At 37.8% G+C, this 19,092-nt stretch overlaps 1 protein-coding gene across 1 annotated transcript; it reads right to left on the bottom strand.

The window, feature by feature from the left end:
* Positions 1–446: 446 nt before the first annotated feature.
* Positions 447–14,851, bottom strand: LOC121370198. Its single transcript, XM_041495313.1, has 5 exons — positions 14,620–14,851; positions 8,606–8,893; positions 6,051–6,188; positions 2,267–2,378; positions 447–783 (listed from the first exon to the last, which is right to left on the bottom strand). Exons 1-5 carry the CDS (start codon positions 14,849–14,851, stop codon positions 492–494), a joined length of 1,062 nt encoding a protein of 353 aa, XP_041351247.1. The 3' UTR covers positions 447–491.
* Positions 14,852–19,092: the final 4,241 nt, after the last annotated feature.

Raw genomic sequence — 19,092 nt, forward strand, 5'->3', positions numbered from 1 at the left:
CAATAGATTATTGCGAATTAAATCATTATTGCGAATTAAAATTGACCACAGATTAATGTTTATGACTGCAGGACGAGATGTTTTTTTGTTTTTTGCATGTTTCCAGTCGTGTGCAGGGGGGGGGGGGGGGTGGGGGGGAGGTGGGTGGATACAGACTAGAACACCAACCCCCCTGCCCAATTTCCTGCTTCGGCAATGTGTACAGAATCATACATCGCATAACGCCTTGATAACTGGTTATTAACATTCTATATCTCTTTAAAACCAATTATACTCGTCGTTTCTTTGTAATACATAACCGTAACTGATCTTAATGCCTGTTCTGACCGCTCTTGTTCAACTCTCTTTCCAAGATAATACCTATTTTATATGCGACAGGTTGTATACGTTTATATAATGTTCATTAGGCCTATTGTAGTCACTTTATCAGGATCCCATATTAACACAGCTACCAGCAAGGTATATTTACTATCACAATTTGTATTATATACTTAAATACTCGTTAACTTATCATAAGTAGTTTGCGGTGTGGTCGATATTACATCAAGCTTTTCATATTCATTCATATGAACAGCTTGCCCCGAATTAACATAACCCCCCTCTTCACGTGACCTTGGTGAATTAACATAACCACTGTCTAGAGACACGTCCGTTGTGTGTACGGTGTGCATCTGTCCGTCCATGACTTCGTACAGTGCGTCACCTCGGTTTGATTGCCGGTTGTCCGTTGTTTTCCCGTCATAATCAGCAGATCTTGACTTCGATCTCTGCCGTCTGACATACCTATAATAACAGACAGTTCAATTTTATTGGTTAAAATTTCAATAGATGTTTGTTGTTGGGTTTTTGTCGTTGTTTTGGAGATGTGTTCAGAGAGGTCTACGATTTGATAATTGGTCACTGTCAAAATAAATGTTTTCCTTGATGTATTCATTATATTTCCAAAAATGTATGTCACAATTGTAAGTATAACAATAGCCTTTCTAGAACTACACTTACACAAATATAATATACTTGTTCTTACACTGTTCAGTGATGTTACACTTGATTCTTTTTATTGTCACATTTTCAATGTGAGCTAAAAATAATGGGTTAAATTCACTAAGTAATTTTTTCTTTTAAACGCAGGTGTTTAAGCATTCTAAAACAGTCAAAACGAGGTCTTGTAAATTCGGCCCAATTAATTTCTTCACTTAATTTTATTATCGCAAACTGAGAGAGGCGATTGAATTCAAGCCACTGCTAACTTGTAGTGTTCTAGCCGTCTGTGTCATTGTACATTATATACATCTAGGAGTAGATTGGGGCGAGGTCTAGGAGGTTGGACTCTGTAGTTGTCATCAAGCATGTTTTGGATGGCTTTGCAATCAACAATGTGAATGAATTTTAACGTTTTGTTAAATATCATAATATCTATGATGTTAATAAAATATCTAAATCCGCAATCAGTTAGTAACATGCGGTTTCTATCTCACTAGCGTGGTCATTTCAAATGCTATATGAAACTATTTTATTTTAGGTTTGCAAAACGTATGGATATAACTGGAGTTTACATTTGTGAAGCGATTTTTCAGTCTCATATTGAATTATTTCGAGGAATTCGCCTAAATTAATTTTGGACAAAAAACACGTTAATGGGGCAGGTATACACGTTTGCAACTTTTACTAAAATATTTGCACTTACTTTCTTTATAAATCCATAAAATAAAATAATATTAATTTACTAAAGGATAGGTATTATTTTCGCGATTTTTTTCAACATTTTGCGGTATTTTAAAGCAGTTTATGTTTAAAACTGCGTTTAACAAATCGATAGTCAATTTCATCTTCTCTGCTTTATGAATTTTATTGTCTCAAAAGGTATTTTCTAAACAAAAATGGTGTTCTTCAGATTGTGATACAATTATTTCTGATGGACCTGTCTGTGCCATATTTAAGAACACAGACAAGAAGATCAAGCGACAATACACATGATTGAATTGATTGCTGCGAGCGATCAGTGACTAGACCTTACTTGGAGTGATGGGTACACAAAATAATATTAAAATAATAACAAAAATATCTTTTTCATCTGAAGTAATATACTAACAAAACCTTGACACAGAAAACTAAGCACAGCAGACGCGTTCTCGGAATTTTGTCATCGTGGAAAATCCCGGTTGCTCATAACAGCGTACATATATATATATATATATCGTCCGATTTACATTGAAAATTAACCAATAGAACAAATCTTATATGCCAGTTGTATTAGAATTAAACTTACAAGAAAAATATCACACTAAGAATAACAAGGACAATGGTAACAATTGCCGCCAAAACAGACACGGCGATCGTAGACGTCTTGTAGTCTGGTGGACCCGAGCTGTCTCTAGTGTCTGCAAAACGGAATTAAAACATTAATAATATGCTGAAACACTTTAAAAACGCAACACTCATTGTACCAAACATTTCATAGTTCATATAACATAGATATTTAAATCAATTGCGAATTAAAATTGACCACAGATTAATGTTTATGACTGCAGACGAGATGTTTTTTTGTTTTTTGCATTGTTTCCAGTCGTGTGCAGGGGGGTGGGGGGGGTGGGGGGGGATGGGGTGGATACAGACTAGAACACCAACCCCCTGCCCAATTTCCTGCTTCGGCAATGTGTACAGAATCATACATCGCATAACGCCTTGATGTATGCACTGTCATTCGTGGATTAGAATTGGGTGTAGATATCACATCTCATTTCATCTTAAAAATAGTATGAGTAAGATCCAGAGAAAGGGAAGGCTAATACATGATGTAGATGCTTTGCGTCTGTGCGTTGCATGAATGACAAAACTACAGGTGTCAAGATATTTCGGATGAACGTAACGTGATGTTTATAAGTAGTACTAAACCAACTTCCGGCTGGGTTATAGATTGAGGTGGTGCACCCACCTTTTGATAGAGCAGTTAATACCACAGGTCTTGTCATTGCTGATAAATGTGGGTGTGCGTTGTAAAAAATGACTTTCATCTGTACAAAAACATTTATGCAATTTTATTTCATCTAGTACCACTGTTAGTCCATGAGCCAGGACCCAAAATTTGGCCAATTGGTACCACCTGGGGGGACGAATGCTCATAGTGATTTTTGTCAAGGACTACATCCCTAGGAATGGAAAATGTATAATAGCATTAGACTCACAGCTTTCTGTGTGTATCCACTCGTTTTGTGACCCTAACCCCATTTCCACGACAGTTATATTTTTTAATATAGAATTGCTTAAAGGTGACCATTTTAAAAGCATTGTAAAATATTTGTTAGGGCATTTAGGAATGCAAAACTTGGGAGGACTGGGAGGTAATAGATTGGTGAATTCCGATATGTTACCAATATTGAAATCCTTCGAGGATTAGGGGCTCATATAACACTGTTTGTGTAACGTTATAAAATATAATTAACAGTTTTATTTTTCAGTAGAAATTTAAATAAAGTTTAGGCTCAGCACCTTATATATTCTTTTTGAAGGATTATATTGCAGCAGAAGCTTGTTTTCACATCTAGTAAAAATTTGCATCCTATATATAAAGTTTTTTTCGAAGTATTTTTGTGTAACAACCCTTTTGGTAACCCTTTTCCTCAAAAGCAGTATTTCAAAGGAATTATTAACAGGATAACTAAATAAAAACATCATATAATATTTATAAAAATATATATGGCAAATCTAAAGGTAGACAAAGTTGATGGGATATAAATCTGATAAATAGAAGCAATAGTAACATCATTTAAAGGTTAGGGTCTCATATAACACTTTTTGTTTGATTATTAGTTAATGCAATTTTCGCCATTTTACAACAGCAATTCCAGTTGAAGTTTAGGTATATATTTTTTCAGGGCTAATGTACCTGAATGTTTGTTGGACTCCCACAAATTATTTAGATCATCCATATATAAAACTTTTGTTGATGAAGTTATTAACATGAGCATAGCTTTTCTTAACTATTTGTTAATACAAATTTTATTATTTTCTAATATAAACCCATTAAAGGTTCCTGTCAAATTAAAATGTACTTTGATCACATATTTATTGTTATATGCAGGTGATAATAAATATTATTGTTTAAAATCATATTGCTGTACAAGACTAAGTCGAAACAATAAGTCAGTTGGAAATGCATACTTAGCCTTGATAGATTAAAAATACATTGATAAAGATGGATGCATATTTTGCAGATATCAAATTTCTGTGCTACATTCCCATCACTGTCTTCAACCTGGTTGTCAAAATCTTCAATTATGAACATTATACCAGTCTATATAGATGCTATATACTATAGTAGTCTTCTTCTGTTTCTATTTTCCAGCCTGTATCACGGCACTTGGTGTCACTGGGTCATACTCTACATTACAATCTGGTTGATTGAATGTTGTGTAAATACTATGTTTTATCAAACAATCCCTACATAGTTACACTTGGTGTATTTCGAGGTTGACTGCATGTTGTGTATGTTTTATCAAACAATCCCTGCATAGTTACACTTTCGATTCTGCCCTTCTTTGCACAGAACAAAAACATATCCTGGCAGGCTCTAATCTAGAATTGAAACAGTAGGACAAGTGAATTTCTCCCTTTCAAGAAGAAAGGGAAGAAGTGTGATACAGATAAGCGAAGTGAACATTTATTGGTAAATTTTGTAATGTTTCGGAAGGATTCAAATTAGACACACTGTTCTGATTCCTAAGTACACTGGCAGTGTAACCCGCAGTGTATACAACTCTACAAACATTTTTGATAGTCAATACAGATTCAACGATACTTGCACCAGTTTCAGGACCACATTTGTGAGAGCAATGGAATTCCAGTGATCTCTTGGAATGCCAAGCACAAAATATAGTCGACAAAGAGAAAAAACCCAGACGAATGATGAAACGGTTATTAGAGGGAAACACATGCAGAGTTGGTAGCAGTTGCAAGATAAATAACATGACTACTATAGTTAATACTACACCCCTTTGTTTCAAAGTGGCCACTACATTTTGAAATTATTATTTCATATTAGCGTGACAGAATCACGCTGCCGAATTAGACATGGATTTCGGGGATGTCCTTTGATTAAAACAAAATCTACTTATAGTTTCCTTCTTTGTGCAGCAATGCAATACATAATCAAATGTTTTAATAGTTATGAGATAACAATTCGACACGATTTCCTCACAATTATTTTGTATTGTTTACATATATATATCAAGTGGTTGGGATTGAATCACATGCTTTACGTATAAATATAATAAACAGTTAAATATTAAAATTTGCTTTGTTTATCGACACCACTAGAGCACATTGATTTGTTAATCATTGGCTACTGGATGTCAAACATTTGGAAATTTTGACATATAGTCTTGGATTTGTCTAATAGAAGCAACGGGTGTTTTATATGCACCATCCCATACTGGAGAGCATATGCCACGTTCTTTTAGATACCAGTCGTGGTGCACTGGCTGGAAAGAGAAATAGCCCAATAGGCCCACCGACTGAGATCGATCCCAGACCGATCGCGCATCAGATGAACGCTGTACCAGTGGGCCTACAATAAAAATAATAAACGGTGCAGTTTACCACAAATACATGTACGTCTATACAAATGAATAAACACTTGTAACTTTAATACAACTAAACTGAAAATAATATATTTCAGAACTAAAATACGGGGTATCCTTTTAATAACACACCAGTGTCACGAAAAATGCAAAAACATAAGTAGTCAATGTTAAATATTTAATCAATTATTACCGATGAACACTGCTAACCGAAAACATAATTCATGTAAGTACTTTTAAAACAGTTTCAAGTTATACAAACAAATCCCTGTCTGGTTTGCGTGAAATTAAGAGAAAGAAAAACATGAGTCAGGTTTTAATATTGCAATAAACTATTACTGACTCGATTTAACAAAAAAGCCCCTTCCTCATCTGTCAAACTAAATATATTTAAAAAATACCTTGTTTGGTTTTCACGGAAACCAGCGTATGGATGTCACTCTATCGGGAGTAAGCTGTGTCACGTACACATACCTGGTTTACACACAAGCGGGTTTCCACTCCAGAAGTATCCCTGGTTACAAAGACATCGTTTAGGGTCTGTAGAACTGCAGGAGGCAATGTTGTCAGAGCACGTGTCTCCAGATCTGCAAGTCATATTATTGTCAATCTCTACAACGAAAATATGAAAGGTGTTTCTGGTATCACTATAGAAAACGCAAACTTCAAATTGATAACAATTTTAAATGTATCAACCCAGGGTTTTGTGGTGTAATATGTGATCCTGCTAATATAAACTTTGTATTTTCTACTCAAAAGAATTTAAGGGTCAAAAATGTATAACCAAATAAGTTTCAGAGTGTATTAGATTGATGATGTAAACTACACGAATGTTTTTATTTATTGTTCCATATTTACAAAAAAAAACACAAATAAACGTCACTGTATACACGAAAGTCACATGACATGCTGTCAAAGTTGAAGGTTGTCAAAAATGGATTTTACACATTAGAACATTCGTTTAATAGTGTGTGAATCCACCCCTGGCGCGAATACACTCGACACATCGTTGCCTCATGCTGTTGATCAGACGTCTGAAGAACTCTTGGGGAATGGCCTGCCACTCTGCCATAAGAAGTTGACCCAGATCATGAAGGTTGGCCGGAGGGGCATGGTTATCCCGAACTCTCCTGCCTAATTCGTCCCAGGCGTGCTCTATTGGGGCCAAGTCAGGAGAATATGCTGGCCAATCCATCCTGGCGATACCTTGTTGTCTGAAAAAGTCCGTTACCACCCTGGCGCGGTGGGGTCTGGCATTGTCATCCTGCAGAACTGCCCCGCCGCCAATCTGCTGAAGGCCTGGGAGAACCAACGGCCGGATAATCTCATTCAGATAGCGGATTCCATTCAGATTGCCATCCACCACATAGAGGGGGGTCCTGTGGTGGATAGAGATGCCGCCCCACACCATGACGCTGCCACCACCGAACCGGTGACGTTGTCTAACGTTAACGTCAGCGAAGCGCTCTCCAGGAGTCTGTAGACACGAACCCGACCGTCGTTGAACTGGAGACTAAACCTGGACTCATCAGTGAACATCACTCGACCCCACTGGACACGTTGCCACCGCAGATGAAGCGTGCACCAGTGACGTCTGGCCGTTCTGTGGCGTGGTAGGAGTGGTGGTCGAACAGCCTGGCGACGGCAGCGTAGATTATTGGCTCTCACACGATTGCGTATGGTTTGATCAGACACTCGAGTTCCAGTCGCAGTCCGCAGATTGTCATGTAATCGGCGTGCAGTGGTTGTGCGTTGACGTAGAGCCATATTGGTGATGTAGCGGTCCTCTCTATTTGTAGTGCTTCGGGGTCTTCCCGAACGTGGACGATTTCGAACAGAATTCGTTGCTTGGTTTCGTTGCTTGGTACCGTTGCCACAGTCGGCCAACGACACTCTGACTGACACCAAGTCTCAGAGCAACATTTCTTTGCGTATTGCCATCCTGAAGCCAAGCAATAGCCCTTCCTCGATCTTCGATAGTCAGTTGAAGTCGTACCATTGTCGAATTTGGAGTGTGCACCGTATACGAACGCAAGCTCCAATTATACGGAAATTCAGCATTGGGAACATGGAATACACGTGCAAAGCGTGCAAATGAAGCGCTTTGTGAAAAAGCAAGTTATGGGCACTTAGCAGACCTTTCGCTTTCGCCCTAATTTACGTGCAAATGTAAGCATGTTTTCGCCATTAGAACTAGTCGACAGTGTCAATGACAGTGGATTTTAATTCATTTATGGGTTGCTTAGACCCACTTTCGTCAAAATGGAACAATACCATGCGTGACATTATGGTCTAGCTAATATAATTGACATTCAGAAAATAATGTCGAAAATATCGTCTGACCCTTAAATTCTTTTGAGTAGTATATTTTAAATATTATATTTACTGGGTCGACGTTTCTGCTTGTGGATTATTAGTCTCCGAGTCATCATCAGACCGTGGCAATTAAGAATTGCTTCATATTAATACTAACTGTTACAGTAGTTTCGAACGGAGTGTTTGACTGCACTCATTCTTAACTTCGGTTAATTGGGCTTCCATTGTTGTGGACGACCCGGTGGCCTGGCAGTTAAGTTCACGTGCTGTGAAATATGCGAATCAGTAGATTCGAATCCTGCACATTTACACTTTGTGCTTTTAAAAATGCATATGCCTACAATTTACAAGAAACAGTATTTGAGTTATGATATACTCTCATTAGCTAGTTTGTATTTGTTTATTAATTTCTGTAAAGTGTATAATAATTTCAACACTGTTTTAATAACCTGATCTCGAGATAATGTATATACTACAATATGATTATAAAAGCATAGAAAACGGTGGGCCTAAATAACAAACTCAATCACAATCAGGAGAAATATTAATGATATTGTGATAATTGAACCTGTTAGGTTTTTCAGGGGTTTTTTCAAACACATTACGACAATACCTGTAGGTTATTCCAGAGTTGATTCGTCATATGAAGTGTTCCTTATTTATTGTTAGAATGTTTACAACCCATATAAAGTCATATTACGAACTATACTTACTAATGGTCGAGAATGGCAGTATTTCAGTGCTGGTACTACTTGTCTCTTTCCCGTCTTGTTGAAGTTTTGTCACAATTCTAGCAGAATATGACTGCCCAGCAGTCAGTCGGTTGACTGTCAGCGATGTACCAGATGTAGAATTTGACCGACCACCAGGGTTGACGGTTACCTCGTATATGATGCTAGAACCTGGGGCTTGAGAAACGTATTGTGACACACTCCATGCAAACTCAGCACTCCATGATAACACTTTGTTGACATTAAAAGAACTTGGAAGCAACTCGTCCACTGAAAGCAAAACCATCCAACATCCTAAATATGTACACAATCATGAAAGGCTGGATGTCTGAATACCTAGGCACCAATGCACATGTACACGTCGGTAACAGGGCATTCCCCGGTCATTCCCCACTGGTCTTTTCCCCCTGGTATCCCCCAGTCATTCCCCCCCCCCCCCCGTCATTAGTGAAAAATTCCTAACCCTATTATAGATAATAGGAAATATTTTATGTGAAACACATTCAAACCAAACACATAAACAAATTCAAAATCAAGTCGTATGAAGTCTACATTTGCAGATTGTGGGTAATTCCATGTAAGTATTCCAATACTGGTCGGTTGTTGTACTCTCTAACAATATTCCTCAGTCTGTTGGTGACGTCTCTGTATTTGCGACGTTGCGGTAGGGGATCTTCTCCGGCCAGTGCTTGGGTCATGGTAACTTTGCTTAAAGATTGTTCTTTCTTCAAGACCGCCCAGAACACCCATATGTTTGGATGACATACACCAACATTTGCTGACATCCTGCATCACAGTGCATAAATATATATAAAAATATAGCCCTCTAGAACATAATATTTCTAATGTCAGTCTCTGGGGGAATTTACTGGCGAGGGGGGATAGTTATATTATTATTTCAACATTCAAAAAAAGTATATATAAAAATATATGTTTCCACTGAAACCACCTTAATTTTTTTTTAATTACATAAAAATATTTAAAATATTCGACGTTTCGTTAGTCTAAAAACCAACATCCTCAGGTGAATAAACAAACAAAGTGCTGGGCATATAACCAGTAAGGTATAAAATAGAGAATGCCAGCTTGGAAGTTAAAAACACAATGAATGAATGAATGAATGAATGTTTAACGACACCCCAGCACGAAAAATACATCGGCTATTGGGTGTCAAACTATGGTAATGGGAAAAACAAAGAGATGATCAACATCAATATAAAAATTCAACAGTTAAATAAAAACGCAGTGTAAAGGACCGTGCAAAAATACAAATATCACAGATAGAGATAATTAAAATTTAGAATAAAATTCAGTATCACATAAAAATTGTAAAACAATTTCTGGATGGAATCGAAATGATTCCATCACATTTGTTTGACCAAATAAATATTTTCGAATTACTGACAAATGCTTACACTCCACCAAAATGTGGCGCACAGTCAGAGTACACTGACAGTACTCACACTGAGGTGGAGGATCTTTCTTTAAGATAAATGAATGGTCAAATAAGTATGACCGATGCGAGCACGACACAAGACTATTTCATCCTTCCTACCCTGTCTATAGGAGGACTGCCACGCTTCCAAGACTGGTTTGATAGAATGAAGCTTGTTCGCAACCGGACCGTCCCAATCATGTTGCCAAGTTGAAAAGATAAATTTGATAATACTATAGTTAAAATCAGTATAAGGTATGAGGCAAATCCAAAGCAGACTTGGAGGCAGAATCTGCCTTTTCATTACCCCTGATACCAACATGGCTGGGCACCCAACAAAATACAACATCTTTATTGGCAATGGATAAAAAGACACACTTTCGTATCACCATCCCAATTAAGGGATGGTCCAGCTTCATATTGCACAAAGCTTGGAGACACGAAAGTGAGTCAGTAAAAATAATAAATTTCGATGCTATTGAATCTTTCTTCTAAGGCTTTAATGACTTCCCAGACTTCAGCACTAAAAATCGATGCTGAGTCAGGCAGTCTCATGGAAAGTATTGTGTCTGATGGAAAAACTGCAGCACAAGCCACAGAATTTTCATCCCGTGATCCATTGGTATACACAGAAATGTAATCACGGTACTTGTTTTGAATTTCCATGAAAAACTCTTTATACACAACAGCATCTGTACGATCTTTCTTCAGATGCGCCAGATCAAACACAATTTTAGGTGGTGTAATACACCATGGTGGTAAAACAAAATATGAAGGAGTTTCCAAAGTGTCTCATAAATCAATGTTGGAAAGCGATAGAAAACGCTTAATGCGAAGACCAAATGTACGAATAGCATTTGGCCTGGTATCAAACAACTTCATATATTTGTTATCAAACACCGCATCGTGTGTAGGATGTTGTGGTAAAGAGTTAATCTTGGTAGCATACTGCAGAGAAAGCTTTGCACGTCTAGCACCCAAACTAGGTTCGTGTGCATCAACGTACAAGCTCTCCACAGGAGATGTTCTAAATGCACCAAGACATAGCCTAAGTCCCTGGTTGTGTATAGGATCTAGCATCTGCAAGTAAGACTTGCGTGCCGACCCATACACAATGTATCCATAATCTAGTTTAGACCTCATAAGAGATCGATACAGACGGAATATAACCTTTCGGTCTGCTCCCCATTCTGTATTACCAATAACTTTTGAAATATTAAGAGCTTTCAAGCCCTTCTTTTTAACATATTTAAGATGGGGCACAAAAGATAGCTTCCTGTCAAATATAACCCCAAGAAATTTAGTCTCCTCCACAACCGGAATTGGATTTTTGTCCAAAAACAACTGTGGATCTAAGTGGAGACCTCTTTTCTGGCAGATATGCATACAAACAGTTTTTGCCTTTGAGAATCTAAAGCCACTGTCAGTTGCCCATTAATGAAGTTTATTCAAACAAAGCTGCAACTTACGTTCAATGATACTCATATTGGACGATCTATAGCAAATCTGAAAATCATCGACATATAACGAGCAATCCACACCAGGCGTTAAACATTGGGTGATGCTGTTAATTTTCACAGAAAATAAAGTTACAGACAGGATATTACCTTGAGGTACACCCATCTCCTGTGGATGAATGTTGGACAAAGTCGATCCTACCCGGACTTTAAAAGATCTATCTGTTAAAAATTTAGATATAAAAACAGGAAGTCGACCTCTTAGGCCCATGCCATGGAGGTCGTTTAAAATCCCATACTTCCACGTGGTATCGTAAGCGTTCTCCAAATCACAAAACACTGAAACCAAGTGCTGATTATGGATGAAAGCCTCCCTACAAAACGTTTCAAATCTGACAAGATGATCAACCGTGCTACGTCTAGATCTGAACCCACATTGCACGTTAGTGAGCAATTTGTGAGATTCAAGATACCAGACAAGTCTACGATTGATCATGCGTTTCATGGATTTACAAATGCAACGTGTCAAAGCGATAGGGCGATAACTAGTAGGATTAGTTGGATCCTTACCAGGCTTGGGAATAGGAATAATAATTGCTTTCTTCCAATCAGAAGGAAAGTCTCCAGAAATCCAGATGTTATTAAAAATATTCAAAAGAACCATCAAAGATGATTCAGGTAAATCCTTTAATAACTGATAATGAATTTCATCTGGCCCTACTGAAGTATCATGTGCTCTACGAAGAGCATCCTGCAATTCCTCCATAGAGAAACGCCTGTTGTACACTTCAGCATTTTCAGATGAAAAATTAATGGACTGCTTTTCAGCTTTAGTTCGAACAGATGTAAAAGCATCAGTACTGAAAGCAGAAGATGAATTTTGAGAAAAGTTGTCTGCCAAGGCATTGGCAATGTCTCGATGAGACGTGACATCCGTATTATTGACAGACAAATGATGAACTGTATTATTGGATTCTTTACCTTTGATTTTATGGATTCTATTCCAGACAGATTTTACTGATGTTTGTGAATTCAACTTGGAGACAAAAGTTCTCTAAGATGTTTTCTTACTCTGTCTAATCTCTCTGCGAGCCTTAGCCCTAGCAAGACGAAATGCATCAAGGTTGTCTGCTGTAGGTTCACGTTTCAACCGCTCAAGCAACCTGTTTCGCTCTTTGAATGCATCTTTGCACGTATCATTAAACCATGGTTTATTGAAACGCTTTGGCACTGCCGAAGTCTTAGGAATAGTTTCATCTGCAATGTCCTTCAAGATGGAAGTGAACAAAGACATGGGATCATCAGCATTCATAATGGAAAATTGTTGGAGACGAGTGCTGCACAGATGCTGAAACTGACCCCAATTTGCCTTCGCCAACTTCCACCTTTGAACCCTTTCAAGTGATGGTGGTCCATCATTCTCCAAAATAATGGGAAAGTAGTCACTACCACAATGGTCTGAAGCAACTTTCTGGGAGAAATCAACAAAAAGTGATCAACTACAAAGAGTTAAATCTATGGAAGTGAAAGATCCACTTCCAGAATGAAAATATGTACGACTTTTATCATTAAATAAAAGTAAGTCGTTTTTGAGAATTAAGTCTTCCAATTGTTTACCTCTAATATTGATATCCTCACATCCCCACAAAGTGTGGTGACCATTAAAATCTCCCATAATAATAAACGGAGTAGGGATCTGGTTAATGAGATCTTGAAGATCTCTAGAATTAAAATTTAAATGGTTTCGAGGAGGTAAATAAACTGAAAATAGAGTTATAGTTTTATGAGCCATGACTTTTACAGCCACAGCTTGTAAATTTGTAGTTAATATTACTATACTCTGAGGAATGTTTTCATTAACAAGAATGGAAACACCCCCAGATGCTCTATTTTCAGTTTCTTGAAATTTATGACAGAGGTCAAATCCTCTCATGGTAATATGATCAGTGTCCTTCAAGAACGTTTCCTGAAGACACACCTCAAGATTGGGCCTAAGCCCAAGGCAGTTCCACTGAATGACTGAATTAGCCATATGGGGGAAGTATTGGAGTGATCTTGGGCTTTGATGCTGATCTGTGAGAATTTGAATGATCGTATGACGAGATTTCCATCTCATCACTCAAATCATCCAAAACCTCATACGGATTACTAGTCTGAATCAAATGTTGTTCAGACTTTTTCAGCCATCCAGAACAGCTACCTTTATGTTTAGTTATGTGTTGTTTTAGCTTGAGGGACACTGGGACCTGGCATCCCAGAACTCGACCTACTTGACTGGCTAGTTTGGATAGACACATGTTGGGTCATTTGCGAAACGTCTTGTTTTTTTTGTGTAACGTTTTGAGCTTTTTGTGCCTTTACAGCCTGCTTTTCTTCTTTTTCAATATCAGACAATTTTGTATATTTTGGCTCATCAATAGGCCATGTTAAATCTGTGTTAGTAGCCACACTCTTGGTGGAAACCTTGACAACAGCTGCATAGGACTTACCAGTCACAACTGGTGTTACAATTTCCTTGCTTCTGGAAAGGAGACATGTTTCTCAACCTTTATCTGTTGAACCCTTTTTTCCATTTTCCACTTCGCATACTCACGCGAGTATGCAAAGTGATTCCCCTTGCAGTTAACACATGTAATATCCAGTGTGCATGTTTTACTGTCATGGTCAAACTGACCACAACGAGCACAGGTCAGCCGACCACGACATGAATTCTGGCCATGACAACATTTCTGGCACTTGAAACACCTCAAGGGGTTAGGAATATAAGGCTCAACAGGTATGTTGAGATACTCGGCCTTAATCGATACTGGTAGGGTGGGTGTGTTAAAAGTCAAAATGAAAGTACTCGTCGGAACAAGCTCGTTATTCCGACGAATATCAATCCTTTTGACTACTGTAACAGCTTGTGATTTCAGATTGTCACAAATTTCAGCAATACCGACAAGATCTCTCAACCGAATAACTCCCTTAGACGAATTTAAAGAAGAATGTGGCAACGTTACACAAAACTGTCGATTTCAGGAGACACTTAGAGTGACTCTCTATCGAGGATTCAACGAGCAAAGACCCATTTTTATTTTATTTTTTTACATTTTTTAGCTCACCAGCTAAGCTGACAAGCCCTTTTTGGATGGCAAAAGGAGACAACTTCTGCAAAGGTTCATCATCAGTAGAACTGATCACAAGGAACCTTGGCCAAGATCCACTGGTTGAAACCTTTGATTTTTTAACATTTGATGATGTCTTGGAGTCCTCATCAGATGACGAGAAATCCGAAACCTCGGTGTGAACCCTTTTGAGGGTCCCATCTGAATTCAATGATTTGGAATTATCCATTATTAGGTATATTGTGATTCATCAACTATGCTCCCCACCCATCACAGAGTCCAACAAGCAGACACCCATGCCAGGGATACATAGGTGATATACTCAGGCAAGAATATAATTATTACCTGATTGACCCTAGCCACCGTCCCAGAGCAACAAATACAAATAGTAAATCAAACACTGTTTGTTCTTGGCAATATAAACAAAACAAAGATTGTTTGCTCTCGAGCTTGGCATGACCAGCCGATTGATCAGGTCGGATCATTCCTGACCTCCCGTCTACATGAACGGGCCAAAGTGGATTATTGTCGGTGGCAATATACTCAGTTGCAGACATTAACCACGACTCAACCACCAGGATCCCATCATCCACTTCACGGGTCGCACCTCACGGCAAACAAGGCGCCTCATACGAGGAGATGTCCATTTACTGGCCATTCTATAAAATAATGTTCACCCCTGCACCACGGTGAGGTTAATGCACACGCAGGGGTTAAAAACACAAAGCTAGGTAACAAAACAGGAGCTGACCAATAGCATAACAATAAAATTAAAGAACAAAGGGGTATAAAAAGTCTTAGTTATTAAAGCCAGTAGGGCTGTACTCATTGGGGTGAACAGTATTCAGTTTATGTATCCAAATGGATTATGCAAGGTCTAACTTAGCTTGGTCTCTGCTAACTTGCTGTAAAAGAACACAACTGTAATCATGGTGTTGTAAATTGAAGTGAGGGGCCACATGGGGAGCTTCATCTTTTTTATTATATTTAATGTTACGTCTGTGACCAGAAAGTCGTTCACTGAATGTTTGGATGGTCTGTCAAAAATACTGTATTTGGCAAAGTTTGCAAGTAAGGCAGTATATGACATACGATGAAGTACAGTCGTGGCTATTTTTTATTTTAAAAGTTTTATTAATTTTACTGGTGATCGAGTCTGTGGTGACCATAGCAGCACAAGTTTTACACTTAGTACGCCCACAAGGGCTGCAACCCCAAGCTTGGGGTATATTTTTTATCCGACGCAGTTGGTTACATTTTAAAATGTTAGCTAAGGTGGCATTTTTACGTTCAGCAATGGTGATAGGTGTGGCCACTAACGTTTGAGCCATCCTTTCACTAGTATGAAGAATGTTTGTGTCTTTGGATAATTGACGGAGGTTTGGTTGCCTGGGATCATAGGTAGTTACCCAAGGTACAATGTTTTTGGTCGACTGGGATTTGTCTGTGTACTGTAATAATTCAGCTCTAGGGCGGTTCTGTGCTTTTTTTAACATAGCCACAACTGTTTTCTTTTTATATCCACAATTTAACAAGTATTCAGTGAACTCTAGAAGGTGCTGTCTTTCTCATTCAGGTTTACTGCATATACGGCGAATTCTGATAGGACCACTGTAAGCAATAGAGTTAAACACATGTCGTGGGTGACAGCTGATAGGGGAGGGGGGGGGGGGTATTTGTGAGAAGCAGTTACTTTACAATGTAGGTCAGTGTGCAGGACTTTGCTATCAGCAATCACTTTCACATCTAGAAATGTCATTGATTTTTTACTCAAATCAAGTGTGAACTTAATTTTGGGGTGTTGTTCATTAAGTTTATTAACAAACTCCAGAATATCTGGTTCTGAGGCAGTGGACAAAGCCCAGATGTTGTCAATGAACCTGTATTTAATGTCAGGTCTTTTGGGAGTGTTTTCCCAGTACTTGTGTATCCAGTAGGACATATATATATTAGCATAGGTAACCGCAAAGGGCGTACCCATGGCTGTACCCGATATCTGCTTAAAAAATCTATCTATAAGGACATCCTTGAAAAGAAATTCATTTTTGTGAAGTACAAAATCAGCTATCTTAATGACAGCTGCAGTGTCGTCTCCTTGCAGCGGTCCTGTTTCTACAATGGCTTTTTCTAGAGCAACATCTGTCAATACTTGGATAGAGACTTACAACATCTAGTGCAAGAAGGTAGCCGTTACTTTCTGAAATGTTAGTTTTATTTAATATGTCAATTTGTTTGCAAGAAATGAGTAGAAGTACGCTGTTTTTTTTATAGGCCAGTAGGTCATAGCATTAGCTTCCTCCTCCGGGATAGATAATGATGCTACCAGTTTAGACAGTTCTGAATGGATTTCTTTGGAGTTGTCTCCTTGTACTTCTGTATATACTGTTTTGTCTTCTAGATGGTTAAGACATTCCATAATGTAGTCCTTTACATTCCACAGCACAGTATTACCTCCCTTGTCTGCTTTGCCGATAACAATATTAGGGTCTGTTTTAAGGGAACATAAAGCTTTACGTTCTACCTTTGTTGAATTATCCCTCACTAAGGGTTCCTCGTGGCTCTTGATTTGTTGGTATGAATGACGACAGTACAAATCGAGAGCTTCATCTCTGCCTGTAGGGGGAGTCCATGACTTCTTTATGTATAAGGATGGAGGGAGATGGGGGTGAATTAGGCTGATCAAGGAAGAATTCTTTTAATCGAAGCCGTCTTTGGAAAGCTCGTAGATCTTCAAGCTCTCTGACTGCATTATATTTGGGTGGGAGGGGGCAAAATGACAAACCTTTCTTTAGGAGACTGCATTCAGTCTGGATGAGTTCTCTGCAGCTCAGATTCACAATAGAAGTATCTTTTCCCAGTAACTTGATGGATTTCGTTTTATACTTGTCGACGTTTTCCTTCAGTTTAGATTTATGAAAACGTCTGTTACGCTTATTAATTTTGACAGAGTCACCTACAATATCCTGAGCTGCATATTATTGAAGGTGAGACAGTTTATGGTAATGTCTAGTACGTATTTTTGAGCATAATCTATTACAATGTCTGGAGATGGTGGATACCTGGCTCTGAAAATCTCCTTCATTCAAGTTAAGCTGGAGTTTCTCCAGGTTACTATCATATTTATGTCTTATAAGTGTGAGGTTAGATCTATATGCTTTGATGAGGGCATTATTCAGTTCTTTTGAAGTGTTGTTCGAGAGATAATGCCATCGTTTCTCTAATTTTTCGTTAGTAATAGGTTTTAACTTGACCTGGAGACAATTGGGGTAGACGTTTTGTTCTTTACACTGAAGTGAAAAGTTAAGATTTTCTCTATACCTTACTAGTATATCTGCTTCTTTTCTTGTTTGGTTTAACATTTAGAATAGGTTACTCATAATCTTTCTTTTTTTCATTGCTCGCCATTCTCTGATAACATAATATTAAGTTGCAAATGTAGGTTATGCAAACATTCTGTGAAATTAAATGCACCAGAAACTGAATCGATAAATAAGGAAATAATTTGTGATGCAACATTCATGATTAATGTATTTCTGAAATAAATTAAATATTTTATAAAGTAGGGGTTTTTAAACATTCTTTGAAATGAACATGCTTTTTCAATGCCGAAAAGTAGGGCAGGATTTACTCAACTTTCGTGAACACCTGCTATCATCAATGTTAAATATATATGTTGTAATGAACCCTACTACCGTGTTCATTAATTATTGAGTATTTATAGCAATGTACGAAATCACGTGATTAACACGTTATTGGCAAACAGCTGATTTTTGACACTTCAGCTGAGAGTAAATTTATTTTACTTAATAAAACGAAATTTCGATGAACTTGTTACTCTGTACATGTTAGTACCGATTTCACTGTACTCTAAATAACCTAGAATTACGCTACTTCCCTTAGTTAATATCATTTTGGAGCTTATTCCCAGACGAATTCATCGATGTCCGCCATATTGACTTCACCGGCGTTGTTGTCACAGGGGTCGAAAATACAACACGTGTTAAAAATAAATTCATTTGTTAAATTTAAAACGTTGTAAAGTGATGTTAAATGACAAAGCTATTTGTTTATAATGTGTGCAGAATTACTCTGATATGCTGTACAAGTTTACTGGTGATGTTTATAGGACTTGGTAGTCTATTTTTATAGCACGGCGTTTGGATACATTACCACAAAATAATGGGGCATGGTTTTATGTCGACTTATATCGTAAAATGAATTGTTGTATAATATTAAGTATTGATGTGCCCCACTAATTCCGTGTGGGGCAGAGTTTGCCCCTTCGTATTTACAAAAAACCTAGCTATTGTAAGATGAACTGTTGTGAGACAGATAAATTGTATATGTAATGCAGACTTACCTAGAATGGTATGTAAATTCACTTTTTATGTTTGTAAGACTTGTGTGTAATACAAAAATATTCAAAATATCCATGTAAGTGGTTTAGACAGCATGTACTGCACCATATTT

Source organism: Gigantopelta aegis, chromosome 4 (assembly GCF_016097555.1).
Source record: "Gigantopelta aegis isolate Gae_Host chromosome 4, Gae_host_genome, whole genome shotgun sequence".
In the NCBI taxonomy this organism is placed as follows: domain Eukaryota; kingdom Metazoa; phylum Mollusca; class Gastropoda; order Neomphalida; family Peltospiridae; genus Gigantopelta; species Gigantopelta aegis.

Bases quoted from the DNA above. Each gene is read 5' to 3' on its own strand.
- LOC121370198 (XM_041495313.1), bottom strand. From the start codon at position 14,851: ATGGATAATTCCAAATCATTGAATTCAGATGGGACCCTCAAAAGGGTT. The intron at 6,189-8,605 runs GTAAGTATAGTT...TTTTCGTTGTAG, and splicing joins ACTGCCATTCTCGACCATTA to AGATTGACAATAATATGACT. The intron at 2,379-6,050 runs GTATGTGTACGT...TCCGTTTTGCAG, and splicing joins CCCGCTTGTGTGTAAACCAG to ACACTAGAGACAGCTCGGGT.